Here is a 21,421-nt window from a genome sequence, read left to right on the forward strand (position 1 = left end):
AGAAGAGTGCTTGGCACATAGGATTTAACAAATACCATAAAAAAGATTAGCTTGTCTGTGCCCTAGTGTTTAGTACTGTGCCTGGCACATTAAAAAAACAACAACAGTTGACCCAAATGCTACTTGAAGAGCCTTCCTGTGCAGTATTAAAGTGGCTTGGCAAAGATGAATTTTGGAGTATCCTGAACAAGGCATGTTCTCTAAAGTAACAACCCTGACGTAAGCTCAATGTGGGCAGGGAACTCTGTTGTATTGTACTCTCCCAAGTGCTTAGTACAGTGCTCTGCTTTCAGTTAACACTCCATAAATACCATTAATTGATTGATTTCCCCCTTCTATTTCTATGCAGAAGGCAGAGACGAAAGCAGAGGGAACAGACCTCAATCCCACCTATCATGTAAAACACCGACCTGCACTATCTCCATTGGCTTAATTTAATCGCTAGATGAAAGTGTTAGACCTTAAGCAGTGCTTGCACCTTCCAGTAGGTCATGTGGATGAAGGAACAATTCTAATATGAAAATAGTATTTAATATTATGAAAAAGCCAATGACTCTTGCCTTTAAATGCATATTATAAAACCATTTGGTTTTTCCCATTTCTCTTTTGCTCATTTTAGTGATGCCATAAAGAAAATGATAAACCTTAAATTCATGATCACTCAGAAGGCTATTATGTTGTCTCCTCAAGCAGAGGGTTTAATAGAAACTCTTTTCGGAAAAGAAAAATGTAGGAGAAAAAATGATGAAATCGAGAGAAGGAAAAAGGGAATAAAAACAGAAAATTTGCTGAAGATGTGGTTTCAGCATATTACCATACCACTTTCCTTATAGACAAACAATTGATTTCATCTTGGAAGTAGAGAAACTTGGATAAGATGAAACTCCATTTTCTCTAATGCTTTCCCAAATGAATCAAAAAGGAATGAGAAATCCAGAGATCTTAGAGCAAGAAACCATGTCGTACCCTAGGTATACAAAACCTTTTCATCGTTTCAGCCACCTAATTGAATAAAAGTTTGTTTCTAACATTTGTTGCAAATGTCTTGGAAATAAAGTGTTTTTGCATACATCTGTAACACATGCAAGGCATCAATGGTCAGTCTTAAAAGAGAGAATTAAGGGATTCTTCTTTTGGACTAGGCCATGTTTGCTGATTTTCCATTGCTAACCCCTTACCTACATTGGCCAAGAGATAGGATTATCTGATACATACATCCATCATGAGATCTACTGATGTGGAACCCAATATAATGCAAAACAATTTCCATAATTAAGAAAATAGTTAAATTGCTCATGTCTCCAAATTCTGAAAGTTTGTGTTCACTTCCACATCCAAGTCTGTGATGGATGGTCTGTGATGAGTTGTTTTAAGTGTTATGTCCCAAAGAGTGGTGAAGGTCGAAAGAGGAAATCTTTTACTCTGTGTTGCTCTAAAAAACAAGAGCTTTCTAGCTTAATCCCTGCTGAGTTAAAGAGGATTGATCATCACAGCACTATGAGCTCGATATAGGTAGAGACTGTAACTGCTAATTCTGTTGCATTGTACTCACCCAAGTGATTAGTACAGTGCTCTGTACTAATAAATACCACTTATTGATTGATTGATCAATGACAGCAAGACAGTGACAGGTCACTTGCTCAAGTCTATGGTTCCTCTTTGGTTCTACTACTGTTTCCAGAATGGGCAAAGCACACCACTAGCAGAAGGGCACCAAAACTCATCAATTTCATTTTTACCTTCAGAAAATGATGAAAGCAGTATGAACGCAGCAGGCTATCATTTTTTTCCCTGTCGGGTTGATAATATGAAGGATTAAGCAATTCAATTTTTTCAAGAATTATATTAAACCGAATAAAAGGAAAGGAATTTGACCATTCAGTGGCTACTTGGAATTGGAGCCTTTTAAAATCATAGTTTCCTTCTTTACAGCAAAAAAACTACAAATGATGCAAATATCCATTTGTAAAACACACAAAAGCAAACAAATACCGAGAAAGCAGGGAAGCAGCCCACTGACACAGAAGTGATGATCTGTCAAGAGCTAAATAGGGTGCCATTTAGAACCACCCTAATTGCAGGTGATTTGAGTCATTTAAATATTCTAAAGAAGACAAAGAATGAAAGTCAGCATATGGTATATAGATTCAGCCACTCCTCAAATCATCTAGTCTCTCAGATAAGAGAGCATCCAGGAATCTGAGACAAGGAATTCAACCCTCAGCTTTACTGACTAACCACAGGAAGCTAATTTTCAAAGTGAACTTTCAAAATCTTTCTGCAAAACTTCTAAAATGTAAAGAAGCACGGATCTTTAAAGGGGGAGAGGGCAACTGATGAGCTTGTACAGGCCTGAACTTTCAAGACAGAGCTAGCCTTCAAGGCCCATTTTTCGAAATATTTATTTATTAAAAAAACACAAATATTTACAATGATTAAGGAATGAAAACAGTGAGCACCACGTAGTACTGACACACACAGGGTAATGCATGATTCTCGTTCCCCTATGCTTTGCAAGAAAGCAAAGGACTCAAACATGTTAACAAAGGAGTGAGGAAACTAGTGCATTGCTAACTGCTCCTGAAGATACTCAGGTACAGTACAGTACATGAATAATGCCTTCAATGAAAGAGAAGGGAATATTTCTCGGCCGTATGGCCGACTGGGATAGTTTCTTTCCCTTTCCCTGTGTCTCAAATAGTGACTGAAAATTCAAAAATCAAAGATTTAATGGATAAATACTAGGGGTCCCAAGCTCTGATTTTAGGCCTTTATTAAAGAAAATATTGCTAAAACCAATAACAGAAATGCACTATTTTTCCTGCGGTTGAAATTCAAATTATTTACACTAAGCCATTCACAGTAGACAGGCAGAAAATCCCAAACATGAAAATGAAAAGATACCAGAACTATAAAGATCAGCCACTTTCCCCTTCTCCAAAGGAGGTGAAATGTTAAAATTGAAAACCCAGTATTTTCTAATTACTTTTGACATGGAGCTCTTAGAAACACTGACAGAGATTTGGAGTCAAAAAGGTATATTTTTCTGGACCTTTTTGAGCTCAACCCTAGGACACAGGCTGTAGAGTAATCCAGTGAAAAATGTCACTCCATCCTGATGAAGCACAGATCACAATGCCTCATCTCTGTATTGTAATATGAGCCCCAATAGGTGCCGGTGGAAGTCATCACGGGAGGGGATCTGGGCTCTTGGGACCTCGGGGGCAAAGCTGTCAGTCTCCTGTTTCCAGTGACTTTTCTTGGAGAGCCAGGTACTTTTCACCCTCCTACTGAGACTGTGTTTCCCCACTTCTCAAGAAACTCCAGCGGTTGCCCATCCACCTCTGCTTCGAACAGAAACACTTCCCCATAGGCTTCACATTATTAGGTGAGTACTCAATCACCTTGCCCCCTCCTACCTCACCTCCCCACTCTCCTACTTCCACCCAGCCCCCACACCTTGCCTAATGCTAACTTTCTCACTGCACCTCCAACTCGTCTATCATGCCGGCGACGTTTTGCCCACATCCTGACTCTGGCCTGGAATGCCCTCCCTCCTCCTATTTGACAGACAATGACTCTCCACTTCTTCAAAGCCTTACTGAAGGCACATTTCCTCCAAGAGGCCTTCCTTGACTTAGCCCTGCTTTCTTCTTCTCTCACTCCCTTCTGTGTCGCCCTGACTTGTTCTCTTTATTCATTCCCCTGCCCCAGCCTCACAGCACTTATGTACGTATCTGTAATTTATTTGTTTATATTAATGTCGCTCTCCCCTTCTAGACTGTAAGCTCGATGTGGGCAGGGAATGTGTCTGTTTATTGTTGGATTGTACTCTCCCAAGAACTTAGCACAGTGCTCGGCACACAGTAAGTGCTCAGTAAATACAATTGGCTGGCTGACTGAGAACCCCATGTAGGACTTGATTATCTTGCCTCTACCCCATTGCTTAGTACAGCGCTTGGCACATAGTAAGTCCTTAACAAATATCACAATTATTATATAAGGAATAGTAGTTAATGCTGGAGGCTCTGTGGAAGGCTCTGGAGCTGAGGAGAATTCTCTAAGGGTTGGGTTGAACATTTTCTTCTCTCTGTGTTCCTCCCTCCATACTCTCTATAGCCACCTGTGGAGATCTGGAGTGACTATTGTATGTAAATGACAGGGAGAAGTACAGTTTGTTAAGAAATCAGTTCCTTGGAAATGGGAAATGAATGAATCAATGTCAATCAATTATTGGTATTTATTGAGTGTTAACTTTGTACAGAGCACTCTACTAAATGCATGGGATAATACAATAGAATCAGCAGATAGTTCTTTGCCTAAAATGAGCTTACAGTCCAGAGGAGTAGTTAGACATTAATATAAATGTATGATCTGAAATATATAATTTAAATATACATATGTAAGTGCTGTGCGGTTGAGGGTGGAATGAATAGCAAATGCCCAAAGGTCAGGGATCCAAATGAAGAAAAACAGACTTAAATAGTTTAAGAATTTAAAGGATATGACCATCAGAAGTCTTCCTGTGAGGTTTAGTTGTCCATTGCTACTAGAAGAATAATCATAACTAAGAACTTCAACAAATGCAGGTTTATTCAATGAGTAAAACCAAAGGCCATCACGAGGAAACCAATTTTATAGCAAATTCACAGAAAGAATGAAGTGGAAATATCTTTAAAGTGTTCTTACTTCTCCTCCTAGTGCCTTGTGCACTGATCTATTTCTTTAAATGACTGAGTTCTTTTCAATAGTATTTATTGAGCGCTTACTATGTGCAGAGCACTGTACTAAGCGCTTGGGATGAACAAGTCGGCAACAGATAGAGACAGTCCCTGCCGTTTGACGGGCTTACAGCTTTTATCCAAATGGACAAGGCATGCTGGCCTACAGGAAAGAGAAGAGATTGAATTTTCCAGAAAGAGAGGCCAGACAGGTACTTTGAACATTACAGAGCGTCGGGTTGCATGCTTTTCACTCCCACCCAAATCAACATATCCCAAAGGCATTAACTTTTTTTAATAGTATTTTTTAAGTGCTTCCTATGTGCCAGACACTGTATTAAGCACTAGGGCCAGGATTAAGATAAATGTGTTGGATACAGTCTCTGCCCCACATAGAGCTCACAGTCTTAATCCCCATTTTACCTATGGAGGTAACTGAGGCATGGAGAAGTGAAGTTACTGGTCCACAGTCACAGTCAACTAAGGTTAAGCAATTCAGACTAAATTGACAGTAAAGTTTGAACCATGTGTTGCATTAATTTTCTGAGGAAAGACTTTAGTTGATGTGGGATTTCCTCAAACATCCATCTCAATGACTGACGTACTCATTTAACACAAGGTGAAAAGTGTCAATATTTTTCCACTTTTTCATGAGGAGCAATCACTCTTTGCTTTTTGAAGCTCAGAACATTCCATCTTACCGGTTCTGTACCTCAGATTTTTTTCAGAAAGCTTCCTGGTCTTCAGCCATGATCGTATTTGTCCCTAATCATGGAGTTAGATTTTTTGCAAGACAGAGAACTGGAGAGAATAGCTGTACTTTATAAAGGATATTTCATAACAGTCAATCAATCAATGCTATTTATTCATCACTTACTGTGAGCAGAGGACTATACTAAGCACTTTGGAGAGTAAATGCAATGGAGATGGTAGATATGTTCCCTTCCCAGAAGATATGTTTTCTTTCTAGTATTTAGGAGTTTTATATAGCGATGAGAATTTTTAAGAAATAACAAACTGACTTCCAGTTTGTCATTGAATTTTTCCAACTATTTTTCAGTAGGAAATGCTTCGGGTGACTCTGATGGATTGAGGTGAAGGGAAGTGCATATTTGAGCTTTATTTGTCTAGAAATTGATTTGGACACTAGGTTGGGAGAATAATCTTTCATTTACGTGAGAAATTCCGTGGCAGAAATCCTTAGAGAAAACAAAAGTTCCCCACTTTACCAAGAGTTCTCTATGGGAGTAAGGTTGAAAGGGGAAAGGGAGGCTCATATACATAGGTGCTAGCCCAAGCAGTAGGCACTGATGCAAGGAGAGGAAAGAAATGTCCCTTTTTAATGGTATTTGCTAAGTGCTTACTATGTGCCAGGCACTGTATTAAGCACTGGGATAGACACAGGTTAATCAGGTTGGACAGAGCCCAGGTCCCACGTGGGGCTCACAGATGCGGCATGGCCTAGTGGATAGAGCATAGGCCTGGGACTCAGAAGGTCCTGGGTTCTAATTCCCTCTTAGCCACTTGTCAGCTGGGTAACTGAGGCACAGAGAAGTTAAGTGACTTCTCTGTGCCTCAGTTACCTCATCTCTAAAATGGGGGATGGTATAGATGGCAAAATTGATTCTCCCAAAGCTAAATTTATACAAGGTAAAGACATGACCATGACAACAACCCAGATTTTTCTTTTAAATGTATTTGTTAAGCACTTTCTATATGCCAGGCACTAAGTGCTGGAGTAGAGATAAATTAATCAGGTTGAACGCAGTCCATGTCATACATCAGGCTCACAGTGTTAATCCTCATTTTATAGATGAGGGAACTGAGGCACAGAAAAGTTAAGTGACTTGCGCAAGGTCACATAGCAGATAAGTGGCGGAGCCAGGATTCTTAAACACTACAAGTCATATTAGAGTTTCTTGTTATTTCAACATTACAGATATCAATCCTTATTTGTCCAAGGGACACAGCTAGAGAGATGGGCCTCTCCCTAGAAGAGAAACTCCCTCACTAAAAAACTATTTTCTGTTCTGGGCCTCTCAGGGCTGGGGATACTGTGCTCGGCACAGGGTTTGCACATAGTAGGAGATTAATAAATTCCATAAGTTTAAGGATCTCTTGGCTATAACCTAGTGTGGGATTTGATCTCTAATAGAAAAGCAGGAGTGTCCTGGAGGAAAGGATGCTGCTGCTGCCGAAGGAATATGGGAGGTACAAAAAGAAGTGAAAATTCACAGAAATGCAATTTCATCACTTGTGTCACCAGTGAGCACGTGATTTCATAGTAGAAAACCAGATTCGCTCAGTAAATAACGACTATTACATAACGACTGCCAAGATGGTTTACCTTGAGGCCAAATGGAAATTGGGATTTTGGGGTTGCAACAAGATTTACAGAGAATTTTGCTTTATGGAATTTGATGAGTTTTAAATTTATTAGGGTAGCTGTGAAGAAATTTAGTCAATTCCTTGATATATTTGATTCCATTTTCTAGTGAATATCCTTAGTGTTGATATGCTCCACAGATACCTTGATTCTCCATAATTTAACAATGAGGAATTGTAAACTAATTCACATAGTCCAGCACTGAGAATGTACTATTTCATGAGATATTAATGCTTTTTGACTATTACATGATATTCACTCCCAATTTAATGAGGAGACAGAGAAGATAGGAACAGGATAGCCCAGATGTTGGGTGTTTAGAGGAAAGTTGTTATTACTTTAACAATCATAATTTAGTGAAATCTTTCTATATTTGTTTAAGCACTAGTGAAAAAGATGAAACAGAACACACCCCATTGAGAATTACAACAATGTTTGGAAAAATTAATTGGATGCATATGCATATTTCATGGGTCTGCCATTTTCTGTAATAAATCATTTTCCATTTGAAAGAAATGTGAATCAAATTTTTAAAAAATAACTAGTCAAAATACTCCAAAATACTATGCTTTTGCCCTGTATATAGAACACATCTGAGATTTGCATTTAGTATATTTTAAGTGGTGACAAGCAGGCTTATAACAGATAGATAAAATAAAGCCAAGACATTTACATTTTTCGCTGACATATCCGTTCTTTAGAACATAGAGGGAAAGAGGATGGGTCTTTTAAGTAAACATTTGACTGACACTCATGTATCTTGTATGTCTTGCTGCAGCTTTGCACAGTTTTGGAGGGGGAAAAGAAGAAACAGGAAGTAACAAAAAAGTTGGTTAAATGTTTGAATTATAGCTCCTCATTATGACAAATTTCCTTAAAAGCAAGCGAGTGTCAGGGCTAAGACAGAAGTCCAGAAAGAACCACAGTGATGTGACTCCCAAGAGATCTCCCCAAGGTCAGTGGTCCCAAGGAGAAGATCAGAAAAGCCCCTATGGGGAAATCTGGGGAGGGAAGGGAGAGCTTACATTCCTCACAACTACTGAAGAGTCTACTTCTACTAAAACTGGGAGCTGTGGAATTAGGGAGGGGAGATGGGAGCTGCAGGAGCCTGGATTCAGCTCCTCAGGATGAGGGTGTCATCTCTTATTCCCTAATGCTTCCCCTGGTGATGGTCTTCCCTTTCCCCAGCATCCAGTGGGAGTCTCCTGGAATACACAGGCAGTTAATAATAATAACTGAGGTATTTGTTAAACATTTACTATATGCCAATCACTGTACTAAGCACTGGGTGGATACATGCAAATCAGGTTGGACACAGTCCCTATCCCACATGGGGCTCACAGTGTCAAGCCCCATTTTACAGACAAGGAAATTGAGGCACAGAGAAGTGAAGTGACTTCTCCAAGGTCACACAACAGACAAGTGGCAGAGCCATGGTTAGAACCCATGACCTTCTGTCTCCCAGCCCTTTGCTTTATCCACTAGGCCATTCTGCTTCTTGGCTGGGCACAGGGTCCACCAGAGAGTAGGCGGGAATAGGGTGGGGAGGGGCAATCAACATATTAATGAATGCAACTCAAAGAATTTTTGCATTCATGATCAGTTTCTGGCAGAAATGACCACGGTATAGTGATGATAAAGAGGCCCAGTACCATCACCTGGTAGGCATTTCAATCAATCGATGATATTTACTGAGTGTTTGCTGCGTGTAGAACACTGTCCTAAGCATTTGAGAGAGTACAGTGCTTTTCACCACCCATGTTGGCCAGCTAATTTTCAGTACTTCTGACCTCACTGTAGAATGTCTTAAGTAGTTCTTTGGTCAGAAGTTCTCATTCATTCATTCATTCAATAGTATTTATTGAGCGCTTACTATGTGCAGAGCACTGTACTAAGCGCTTGGGATGAACAAGTTGGCAACAGATAGAGACAGTCCCTGCCATTTGACGGGCTTACAGTCTAATCGGGGGAGATGGAAAGTTCTCACCACTGATAGGATAGTCAGTCCAGCAGGGAGATTCAGAATTAGAAAACAAGTCTTCTGATTTCCAGATCAGTGCTCTGCTGACGACGGGGCCAGCAGCCTAGCTTTCATTCAGTTGTTAATTCAATCGTATTTATTGAGCACTTTCCATGTGCAGAGCAATGTACTAAGTATTTGGGAAAGTACAATACAATAAACAGTGACATTCCCTGCTCACAACAAGCTTACATTCTAGCTTTTTAAAGCAAACATTCAATACAGTTCCCTGCGTCAAGTGGACACTCGATAAGTATGAATACTCTTTTCACTATGAAGTAAGCTCCTATGAAAGAGGAGTAAGTTGGCTCCTATTAAGGAGTTGTAAATTGCATGTGCCTATCACTTCCTTCTGCTCCTCCCCCTCTCCCTTCCCCTCCGCTCAGCACTGTACTTGTCTGCTCAACTGAATATATTTTCATTAACCAATTAATTTTGTTAATGAGTGTACATCACCTCGATTCTATTTATTTGCTATTGTTTTAATGAGATGTTCATCCCCCGATTCTATTTATTGCTACTGTTTTTGTCTGTCTCTCCCGATTAGACTGTAAGCCCGTCAAAGGCCAGGGACTGAATCTGTTACCAATTTGTACAATCCAAGCGCTTAGTACAGTGCTCTGCACATAGTAAGCACTCAATAAATACTATTGAATGAATGAACGAATGACTATAAACTACATATCACAGCCTAAACCTTTAGATCCTAAAAAACGCTTCCTACAGAGACACCAATTGCTAGCATTCACGGTGCCCCGGCTGGATCGCTTTAGTGAAATGGAAGTAGAGAAATGTACTCCATAACTGATTCTCAACTTTTAGTGGTGCTTCGCAGCCCAGCAGGGGGCTACAGCCCCTGTGCCTTTGCTAAACCACTGGAGAATTGTATTTCCTCCATTAAAAGAGATCCAAGGCTATCCTATCTGCTTACTTCTTTGCTTCAGAGAAAGGGATGGCTAACTGTTAATAATACTAATAGTAATGTTGGTATTTGTTAAGCGCTTACTATGTGCAGCGCACTGTTCTAAGCGCTGGGGTAGATACAGGGTGATCAGGTTGTCCCACGTGAGGCTCACAGTCTTCATCCCCATTTTACAGATGAGGTAACTGAGGCACAGAGAAGTTAAATGACTTGCCCACAGTCACACAGCTGACAAGTGGCAGAGCCAGGATTCGAACCCATGACATCTGACTCCCAAGCCCGTGCTCTTTCCACTGAGCTACCCTGACGTTTACGAGTTTTCTCTATATGGTGTTTTAGGTCTCCGTTCAGCAGGACTGGTTAATTCTTGGTTCAGAAAGGAATTGCCGACGTCCCAAGTGGTACTCTTCCCAAAATGGCTGAAAAGTTCCTGAGTGGATAAAAACTCTCAAGAAGGTTTTCCCAGATCACTTTCTGTAATTCTGCCATGCTAAGTGTCTTTCCTGGAATGGGAACTTCATATCTAACTCTGACCACGGCAGCTCAGTCTATCCCAGTTAGGGCTCTATTTCCCTGGAGCAAACCTCCCTACTCTCCAGGATTACTGGTCCTTACATCATCAATTCATTTTGGTCTTTCCATCATCAATTCATTTTTCTCCACGTGCACCCAGAGAAAGCAGAAACTCCCAAAACCTGGCTTTGCCCAAAACGACAGGAGGTCACGGCACTGCATTAAATGGTAATTTAGATATGTGGTTATATTTTCAATCAATCAATCAATCAATGGTATTTATTGAGTACTCCCCCTGTGAAGAGCACTGTACTAAGCATTTGGGAGAGAACAAGAGAAGTGGTAGACCTGTTCTATGACTACAGCAAGCTTAGAGTCTAGAAGGGGAGATATTTGATAGATTCCACTAAGCTGCATCATCTAAAAACAAATTTGAAGTCATGAGAAAGTGTTTTCAAGCATAAAGAAACATTCTACTTGCCCTCTTCTGGGGCCTATATAGGGTTTTAACTGCTGCACTTACACAAGGAACTCCTATAGTGGGGATTCAGTAGTAAATATTATTACTACTATTCAGTGGAGTTCCCATTAGAAGTCTGACATGGACAAATCTGAAACAGAATTCCTTATTTCAATGCAGGGTTTATTCTTTCCTGAAGACTTGGATTATTTTGTGTGGCAGTGAGGTTTCCCCACTGTTGTGTAGCACAAGAGTGTATACACTCACTTTCACACACACATACACACACACAGTTGAATTTTGCCTTCCATACTTCAAGAAAGTCTGCATGCTCTGAAATCAGGTAGGTTACAATTTCAGGGGTAAAGTATTGGACGTTGTAGGGGATAGGGAGTTGGCCAACTATCCAGCTATTAAGATCCAATGCTGGGTTACTAGTTGAGACAAAATGATACTTCAATTTAGTAGGGAAGATGGCAATAAAGATGTGTTCCTGAAGCCTTCTTTGTTTCCCTCTCCAGCAGTGCAAGATACAGCAAAGGAAATGGAGGGGCTGCAGTTATGCATTTGCAATACACAAAGTCCTTGTTTTCCCACTAGGCACTGCAGAATAGCAATTGTCCATTCACAGCACATCCTCTGCATTTCAGAGCTAATATTTTCACAGCCCTTAACTTGGTATATTTGAAACTAGTGCAGTTCTTTTCCTTTCTTAACCCATTAAAATTTGCTAAGCAAGCTTTCCCTTGCACAATATTGCTGTTTAAGTGACCAGCTTTTAAAGATTTTACTTATGAGAAGTTATGAACAGCAGCAAAGACTTAAAATCAAGGAAGCGGGTCGACAGGCACACTCGTGTTTTCAAACAGTATGATCTTACCTGCCATTAAATAAGTTGGGGTTGGGGCGGGGGGGACATCACCCCTGCAGAACCCCTTTATTAACTTGGTACAGGAGAATGCCTACACTTAAATTTCATTAGGAGAACTGCAAAGGGAATTTGCCATTTTGATAGGATCTTTTTTTCATTCAGGTGCTATCTTCTCTTTTGCACATTCCCTTCAGCTCCCTACACAAGTATTGGTAATAGGCCACCAAAAACAACCCTGTTAGTTCTGTATTAGTAGTTGTACTCATTTCCTGCAGAATGTACCGTGTTCACCGTTAACACCGCAAAAGTCATTCAGGTTAGACCACCGAATGCAGGATGATGGATTGGATCGCTACATGTCATTCAATAGCCACCAGATTCTATCATTTCAGTTACTAATTAAATTTCCAGTTCTGTCTCCAACGAGTGCAGGCTAAGGCTATCTGGAAATCATGAGTAATAAAAAGGAGACTTTAAAAAAACAAACTGAAGCCACTTTCCATATATGCCTAAAACTGAGGTTTGCCTTATGACTATTAAATCCAAGGCACCCTAAAAATTCTACCCGGATGACACATAACAGACAAATGTGTTACTCTGACATGCTTTTCTGTAGATATGCCTGCCTTCAATCTTACCACCACCTCCACGTTCTTTAGCTACTTAATTTTCTTTGGTTTTAAATCAATGATGAAAACATCAAGAAAAAAAGACTGCTTTGATACTGACATCCCCAGTACCCCTTCCCATGTGCCTCCCTTCAACCACCCCACAAATAGATTAAAGAAAAAAACAAAATCAAACTATGTGAACTAACTGAAAGGTCTACATAGATGCTACTGTAATTCATGACTGAGAGGAGCAGAAGGAATTTTGCATTCAGAAAAAACACGGTCTTTCTCAATGAAGGCACAAAGAACTAGCTACCAGATCCTGTTGTTTCACTGCTCTAATAGGAAATGAACCCTTAATGCTCTCAAATAGTTAATTCAGGACAAGTGAAAACGTTCAGCCAGTCTGAACAGAAAATAGGAAGGAAATATTCAAAAGGCGGTTGCTGTAGTAACAATCACAGACAGAAAATATATAGGTATATTCTTTTTTTTAATCAGAAAACCTTCCCCCAGTTTTGCAATTCACCTCCCCTTTAAAAAAAATTCAGGTTGCTGCTGAAATTTTTCTGTACATACCTCAACCATTAAACAAGACATTTAACCATAGTGGCAGTTCTGTGACCTTTGAATGCCGTGAAATCTCTGAGCGGTGCTGTTTGTTCATGAAGACTTGTGCTGCAGAATCCAGCAACTTCATCCAGGATTAGGAATATAATTAAGTAAAAAAAAAAGAAAAAAAAACTACACACAGCATGCAAGCACGCACTCGCGCGCGCATACACACACACACACAAAAGCACACTCTCCTGGGGGGGGGGGAAAAAAAAACCAGAGTCTCTAACAGAGTACACTTTTCTCCCAGGCAAGTGCTGGGGTAGACTACAGCTTGCTGCAGTCCGACTGACTTCAGCCTGACTGTGTGAGCAAGCAGAAGGCCCTTCTCTGCTGGGAGGTGCTGTCAGTTGCCACAGGCAAGGAAAAGCAGAGACCAATCAGCTTTAGCACTGGTAGCTTACTGGAGTGGAGCCTTTTCTGTTTATGTTTCCTCATTTCAGGAGTGACGTCAAAGGGTTTAGTTTTTCCTCTGCATGTGCTATTCATTTTAAAGGACTCTACTATGGGAAGAATTCGTGGCAGCTATTGAGCCAGGCTCCCCAGACTTTCATAGGAACCCAAGCAGCGTTTTACCAGCTCAGGTTCTTATTTTCAAATACCTGGCAGGCGGTCGCATCAAGAAAAATCATCTTCACAAAGGGCAACAGGATTTCTATGTATTACATATGTGTAAGTACGCCCCACAGCCCACTTCCCAGCTGTTGCTCTATTTAAGATGAAATTTCCCTTTCCTTTGCCTCTCCTAAATGGATGGCTAATTCATCTTTGTTACTAGAAATAAAAATGTGAAATTTAGCCAAATGACCACACCAGTAAAAAATGTGAATCTCCCCCTATTTTAAGTCTCTGGGCCCATACGTCATTTAAAGTGTCTTGCCGTAACTGAAGTGCTTCTCGGGGTATTAGGCACTTCCACCTATAGAGTAGATAACACATTCTTTCTCACCGTGCATAACTCACTCCCTTACACTCAGAGTGCCCACTCTGAGAGACTTCAGTCCTGATTTATTCAGTTCTTTGTTTATGTTGAATCATAACCTCTAGGTGCTGCTAATAATCTAGCACATTGTCAGCAGCATTTTCAATCATTAATCTGGACTGTCAAGATATGAACAGGGAACATGTCTACCAAATCTGTCATATTGTACTGGCCCAAGCACTTAGTATAGTGCTCTGCACATTGTAAGTGTGCAATAAATATGATTGATTGATCACAAGTCAACATGCCCTTTGGGTTTCTCTTCCTTTTCATCATTATCAACAGTATTCACTGAGTACCTACTGTGTGTGGCGGATGGGGCCACTAAGTAGGGGTTTGGGGAACATATACTGGAAATAACAGATGTAGCTGGTCCCTCAGGGACCTCTCTCCCTTCTTTCCCAATTGCTTAATTTCAGACCTTCCTCCTCTTCCTGATGCAATCTTGTTAGAATTTCTAAATGGAACAGCAAAATTGATATCCTTCCTTGATTTTATAGGACAATGGGTGTCTCAGAATGTTTAGGGTTATGACAAGCTGTTAGCATCATATTAATTTTTTTTCTAGTTATTTCTTCTGGAATGTCACCCAGTCATCTCTTGCATTTTAAATGTCGGTGGTGAAGACTGGAGTTTTTAAGAAAAGGACCCTCAAGGGAGAATCATTCTCATTCTCGCAAGAGAGTTCAGTTTAGTTTAGGACTAGTTTAGTCTCTCTCCCCCTCCTCCCCTTTTTTTTTTTGGTATTTTTAAAAAATGGTACTTGTTAAGTGTTTACTGTGTACCAGGCACTGTACTAATTGCTGGGATAGATTCATTCATTCATTCAATCATATTTATTGAATGCTTACTGTGTGCAAAGCTTTGTAATAAGAACTTTGGAGAATACAGTATAGCAACAAATGGACAAATTCCCTACCAAAAATGAGCTATCAGATCAATTTGGACACAGTCTATACCCCACATGGGGCTCGCAGTCTTAATCCCTATTTTACACAGTAAGTAAAAGTAACTGAGTAACTGAAGTAACTGAGGCAACAGAGAAGTGAAGTGATTTTTCCAAGGTCATACAGCAGACATGTGGCAGATTAGAACCCAGGTCCCTCTGACTCCCAGACCCATGCTCTATCTACTAGGTAACACTGCTCCTCTGTACAAAATAGGCTTAGGTAGCCAGTGCATTAAAATTCGTAATAATAATAATAATAATAATGACAAATGTGGTATTTGTTATGCACTTACAATGTGCCAAACACTGCACTAAGTCCTGGGGTAGATACAAGATAATCAGGGCTCATAGTCCAAGAAGGAAGGAAAACAGGTATTGGAGGCCCATTTTACAGATGAGGTAACTGAGGCATAAAGAAGTGAAGTGACTTGCCCAAGGTCACACAGCAGACAAGCCACAGAGCCAGGATTAGGATCCAGGTCCTCTGTTTCCCAGGCCAGAGCTCTTTCTACTAGGTCACGCTGCTTCTCATCCTGACTTCTGCACTGTCACCATCGCAGTCTCATCTTTGTTGCGTACTTGACAGTTTAAGTGGCTCTCTAATTTATGGACTCCCACAACAAGCTGCTGGGAGACCTTTGTTCTCCATCAAGCTTCTCTATCCAGCACACAGCCCACCTGCTGCCATCAACAGTGGGCTCCCAAATGATGAGGTTTGCTTGAATGGATTTGGGAGCAGTGAGCGGGAGCGGCCACGATGGGAAATTAGGACTATTAGGAAAGGTGGGAACACTCAATTGTGGACCTTGAAGTTTAGGGCCAGAGTTTTAACTTGATGCCAGCAGCAACTGGAACCAGGCCCTGGCATCTTCTGAAGGGGGAAATTCTGAGATTGAATTATAAGGAAAATTATTCTTGGTTTATTATCTTGGAAGGACCGGAGGGAGGGCATGGCCGAATGCAGTCCCCAAGAGAGTGAGAATAAAGTAAGAAGAACAGAGGGCCCTAACTTTGAGGTAAAGGGAGGAGAAGCACCAACAAAGTTAGAATAGACAGAACAGCAAGAGAGGAATGAGGACATACGTGTTTCTCTGGGCTGTACTGACCCTCCCCAATTCCTCCTGAGCCATTGTATTTCTCAATTCAGTTCCTGTGGAGATCAGTACTAGGAGCAGAGGAGAAGGGATCTCAGCATTGAAAAATATCTAAAACAGATTTAAAATTGTCAAATCCTTACTGGAAAGGGTAGAGATCGGCTGAAGTCCCGACAGTCTAATAAAAAACTGGAGAAGTGACCTACTAGAGAGGGACATTAGCAGGAAAACGGTCCTTGGAGGGGGCAGTGATGGCTTCCATTACCACCTCTGTGTGGATGATACACAGATCTACAACTCAAGCCCCGATATCTCTCCCTCTCCGCAGCCTTGAATTTCTTCCTGCCTTCAAGAGATCTCTACTTGGATGTCCTCAAGTTACCTTACACTTAATATGTCCAAAATAGCACTTCTTATCTTCCCATCCAAACCCTGTCCTCCCCATGACTTTCCCGTCATTGTAGATGGCACCACCATCCTTCCTTTCTCACAAGCTCGTAACCATGGCATTATCCTTGACCCCTCTCTCTCATTCAACCCACATATTCAATCCATCACTAAATCCTGTCAGTTCCACCTTCACAACATCACTAAAATCCACCCTTTCCTCTCCATCCAAACTGCTTCCACATTAATCCAATCACTTATCCTATTCTGCCTTGATTACTATATCGGTCTCCTAGCTGACCTCCCTGCTTCCTGTCTCTCCCCACTCTGGTCCATACTTCACTCTGCTTCCTGGATCAAAACAAACAAAACAAAACAAAAACATTCGGGTCACGTTTCCCCGCTCCTCAAGAAACATCAGTGGTTTCACATCCATCTCCAGGTCAAACAAAAACTCCTCACCACGGGTTTAAAGCTCTCCATCACCTTGCTCCCTCCTATTTCACACTGCCACTCACCTACTACAACCCAGCCCACCCACTTGGCTTCTCTAAGGCTAACCTTCTCACTGTATCTCGATCTCATCTACCTCACCACTGACTGCTCGCCCAAATCCTGCCTCTGGCCCGGAACGCCCTCCGTTCTCTTATCCAACTGACAATTACTCTCCCCTGATTCAAAGCCTTGTTGAAGGCAGTTCTCCTCTAAGACGACTTCTCAGACTAAGCCCTCCTTTCTTCTTCTCCCACTCCCTCTGCATTAGCCTGACATTCCCTTTATTCATCCCCCCTCTCAGCCCTATACAGTAATGTATGCATTTATATTAATGTCTGTCTCCCCCTATAGTCTGTAAGGTCATTGTGGGCAGGGTATTTTTCTGTTTATTGCTATATTGTACTCTCCCAAGGACTTAGTACGATTGAATTGAATGAATGAATTCCTCCCTGCTCGAGACTGTGGTCCTTGTTCCAAACTGCCAAAGCAATGAGAGGTGTGATGGGGGGAGGCCTAGGGGTAGCATTAATGCTTGGTGGTCATTCAATATGTGGTTAGTTAGATTCACATCCCACGTTGCTGGGGATTGGGAAATTCTAAGCTCTGACCCTGACTCTGACATGTTATCTGACCAGTTTCTTCAGAATTCCGCTGGTGATCTGTCAAATTGGTGGCTGATGATGATGTCCTCGTTGAAAAAGATTTATTTTTTCCTTCTAAAATATTTTATTCTCTCCATGAGATTACAGTAGCCTTGGTCATAATTTATGTGTTTGCTTCTTTTTTTTAAAGTTTGATTAAAAGTAACCTATCATTAAGGGTTTGGTGAACCATATAGAAAGGTAAACTTTTCCAAAATCTGGACTAACAGATAATTAGCTAATTGGGTTTCACCCATCTGAAACAATTTACAAGCTTGAATTTTAGTCTAGGGGGAAGAAGGATGCCAGAGAAAAGGGATTTCCATGAGCAATTTCTTTTCTCCATCTTTTTGAAATTCAAGTGGCACTTTGATCATAGTTGCTCTGAAGGTACACATAGAGAGAAGTAGAGTCTGTGGAAACACAGTATTCTGCCCTCTTGCAGAGTTCTGGGTTTGGGCAGAATCAGACAGAATTTTGCAAAAATGGCATCCTTATGACATCATCAAGTTATGATGTGTCCCAGTGTAACGAGATGTCATGTGCATCTTGGGGTCTTTTTTTTTTTTGGCATCATCACTGGCATTTGCCCTTGGGTTTTGATTCCTGTACTTTTTCCAATGATTCAGTTTTCTGGAATATGTAGATTTTATGTCTCTTTTTAATGTAATTATCCCCCACCCTCCCTCACCTATATTGTGAGCCTCTTGGGGGATGGTAACAATGTCTGTATTCCTACCCCAGTGCTTAGCATATAGTGAACACTCAAAAATACCATAACTAATACACATACACACACATGGAACATTTGGAACATAGTGATAAGCAAGTCCAGTCCAGAAAGATCAGTTTGAGATTAAGTCATCCTGCCATTGGGTCCTCCCCTCAATTATGAACAATACTCTCTCCATCCTCTTCTCCATCTTTGTTTTCTCCTCATCTACAGAGCTCTCCTACACTCCTTTACTAAATCGATGGCATTATGATGCATATTATTTGTTTAGATGAAGACTGTCGGTTACTAAAGCAAATTGGACTGGTTTAAAAAATTATCAAGAATTTAAGGATATTCTGCAATGGCATGGTCAAATTCAGTTGTGTTGAAGGTGACTTGTAAGTGCCTTTTCAAATCCAAAGGAATAAATTGGGGTTCCAGGGTCTACATTGTCGACACACAATAAGCATAAAGAAAACTGAGGTTGTGTTCCACCCTGCGTTTGGAAAATTCTACAAACAACCAAGGATTTTCATCGACGACCCAGAGCTGAATATTGGCACTGAGTTCTGCTACCTTGGGATCATGCAACGATACACAGATGGAACAAGAAGCAGAAAATCCAGTCAAGTAGGCCCAAGTGCCTCTGGGTAAATCGATAAGCACTGTATGTCAAACTTCAGGCTGAATTGAATGTTTGACAAAAAATTAAGTCCAACCCATTATATTGCAGAGGCAAAGATCAACCAGAGATACCACATCCTATTTCTGGAGCAGTTACATCCACAGCATTTGGGTGACAACATAAATTCACAAGACAGGATCACAAACAATGAAGTCCTGGAACAGTTATTCTATAGCACCTAAGCAAAACTCAACACGTTAGCTCTGTGGGGTAGACCACGTGAAGAGGATGGATAACTCGGGAAGGGTGGGGGGGTTTGTGTGTGTGTGTGTGTGTGTGTGTGTGTTTGCACAACACAGTACTCCAGAATGCATTAGGTTTAATTTTTTCTGCTGGCTCCTCCTGTTGTACCAACTCTCTCCTGTTTACTTAATAGTTTTCTTCAAAATGGCACCTTAGTTTGCCTTTTTGTTACCCACAAGCTTCTCACCATGCCTTGGTAACAACTCTCCCATTTTCAACTCCTTGTTAGGCCTCCCTCCTTCGCAGAGCTCCCTACCCCTTCAAATCCACCAGGCCACAGATCTCCACATCTTCAAAGACCTCCTGAAATCCCAACCTTCTCCAAGAAGCATTCCCCAAAGAATCTCCACCTCCCCAGGTCATGTCACCCAGTGGCTGCCACGTTGTTTAGGATTATTCACCTACCCTTAGCCTTTGCATATACTCTAAACTTACCTCACCTGCACTTACCTATTTATCCTTCAGTACGCCTGATATTTGCAGTTAAAGATCCCAAATTTGACTTCAGTGACTTCAGGTCTTCCCAGGTAAATTCTCATCAAGTTCTCTAAGCATGGAGTAGTGGATAGAGCAGGGACCCGGGAGTCAGAAGGTCATGGGTTCTAATCCTGGCTCCACCAATTGTCTGCTATGTGATCTTGGGCAAATCACTTCACTTCTGTGTACCTCATCTGTCAAATGGGGATTGAGACTGTGAACCCCAAGTGGAACCAAGGACTGTGTCCAAGCTGATTTGTTTGTATCCACCCCAGCACTTAGTAGAGTGCCTGGCACACAGAAAGTGCTTAACAAATACCATAATAAATATTAATTATTATTAGGGGGCATTTGTAACCCTCTGGCTTGGGAGCAGTGTGCCCTAGTGGAAAGAGCATGGGTCCAGGAACCAGACTTTCTGGGTTCTAATCCCAGCTCTGCCAACTGCTTGCTGTGTAACCACGGGCAAGTCACGTTCTCCCTCCTACTTAGACTATGAGCCCCATGCAGGACAGAGACTGTGTCCAACCAAATTAGCTTGTATCCCCCCCCCCCAGCTCTTAGAAATGTGTTTGACACCCAGTAAGTTCTTAACAAATACCATTAAAAAAAAAGGTGAGGGAACATAAATTCTCATGGAATTGTGTGGGTGTTACACAGCTACACATAGTCATATGTTTCACGATTACATCTATAGGAAGGGAGGAGAAAATGAGAAGGACTGTTAAGGGACGGGGGAGAGAGGAAGGGGAAGTGGAGAGGAAATAGAGCTGTGATGGTTCAGCAGGAAACTAGTAGCCAGGGGCCAATTTCAATTTAGGTTTGAACAGCTGGCAAGGAAGTCAGATAATTTGACAAGAAATATTGTTTTGTTTTGTTTGGGGGGCAGGGGTGGAGAGGGGTGTGAAAAAAACTCTCTCTTTCATTTCACTGTTAATTATGGTAAGTACTGTGTCTGAAATCTCTGTCCTGGACTCCACCACAGTAAAATCACCTGAACTCCATTTGAGTTCATGAAATCCAGCTTTCACTTTACACTGAGATATCCTGTGCCCTTGGACCCTTGGACATGGCAGCTAGTCAGGCCTGGAATCTGCCTCATGAACACTCCTGGGGTCCTTATCTGATCTGCTGTTGGCCTGTTAAATGTGCTAATTCTTCCTTATCTGTTTTCAGTTGTTGGTCCTTACCTGGTAAATTGGAGAGAGAGGCAACTCAGCCTGGTGGGAAAAACAAGGGCCTGGGAGTCAAGAAATCTAGGTTCTAGTCCAGGGTCTGCCAGGTCCCTCCCATGTGACCTTGGGAATGTCAATATCTCAAAAAAATGGGGGTAAAATAACTGTTCTCCCTCAAAAACCATGAGCCCCACGTGGGCCGGGGATGATGTCCAAATCTGATTTGTATCTAATTCTTTGTATCAACCCTCCCTCTGCTTGGTACATAACAAGCCGTCATTAAATATCATTATCATAATGATCCTTAAGAATCAAAGGAAAATATTTACATTTTTTCTTTTTTGTTACGACCAGTATTTAGCTCCATTCTGTTGTATTAAACAATAAATAATCTTAACAAAAATGTCGAAACAAACAGTTTTCTCATCAATTTTGCTTTTGCTGCCATCAGAGCAATCA

General features: G+C 41.2%; 1 protein-coding gene across 2 annotated transcripts in view; it reads right to left on the minus strand.

The window, feature by feature from the left end:
• The window catches only part of PDE7B (phosphodiesterase 7B), a 471,343-nt gene that overhangs the window by 387,872 nt on the left and 62,050 nt on the right, over window positions 1–21,421 (minus strand). The window contains exon 1 of one of the 2 annotated variants that reach the window (XM_007672935.4): window positions 13,084–13,420. The exons of the other annotated variant lie outside the window; for it this stretch is intronic. Within the exon in view, the coding sequence (XP_007671125.2) occupies window positions 13,084–13,104 (21 nt within the window). The 5' untranslated portion in view covers window positions 13,105–13,420. Of the gene's footprint in view, window positions 1–13,083; window positions 13,421–21,421 lie in introns of those variants that run through there. 2 annotated transcript variants of the gene reach the window in all.

This window comes from Ornithorhynchus anatinus, chromosome 2 (genome assembly GCF_004115215.2).
Source record: "Ornithorhynchus anatinus isolate Pmale09 chromosome 2, mOrnAna1.pri.v4, whole genome shotgun sequence".
NCBI lineage: Eukaryota > Metazoa > Chordata > Mammalia > Monotremata > Ornithorhynchidae > Ornithorhynchus > Ornithorhynchus anatinus.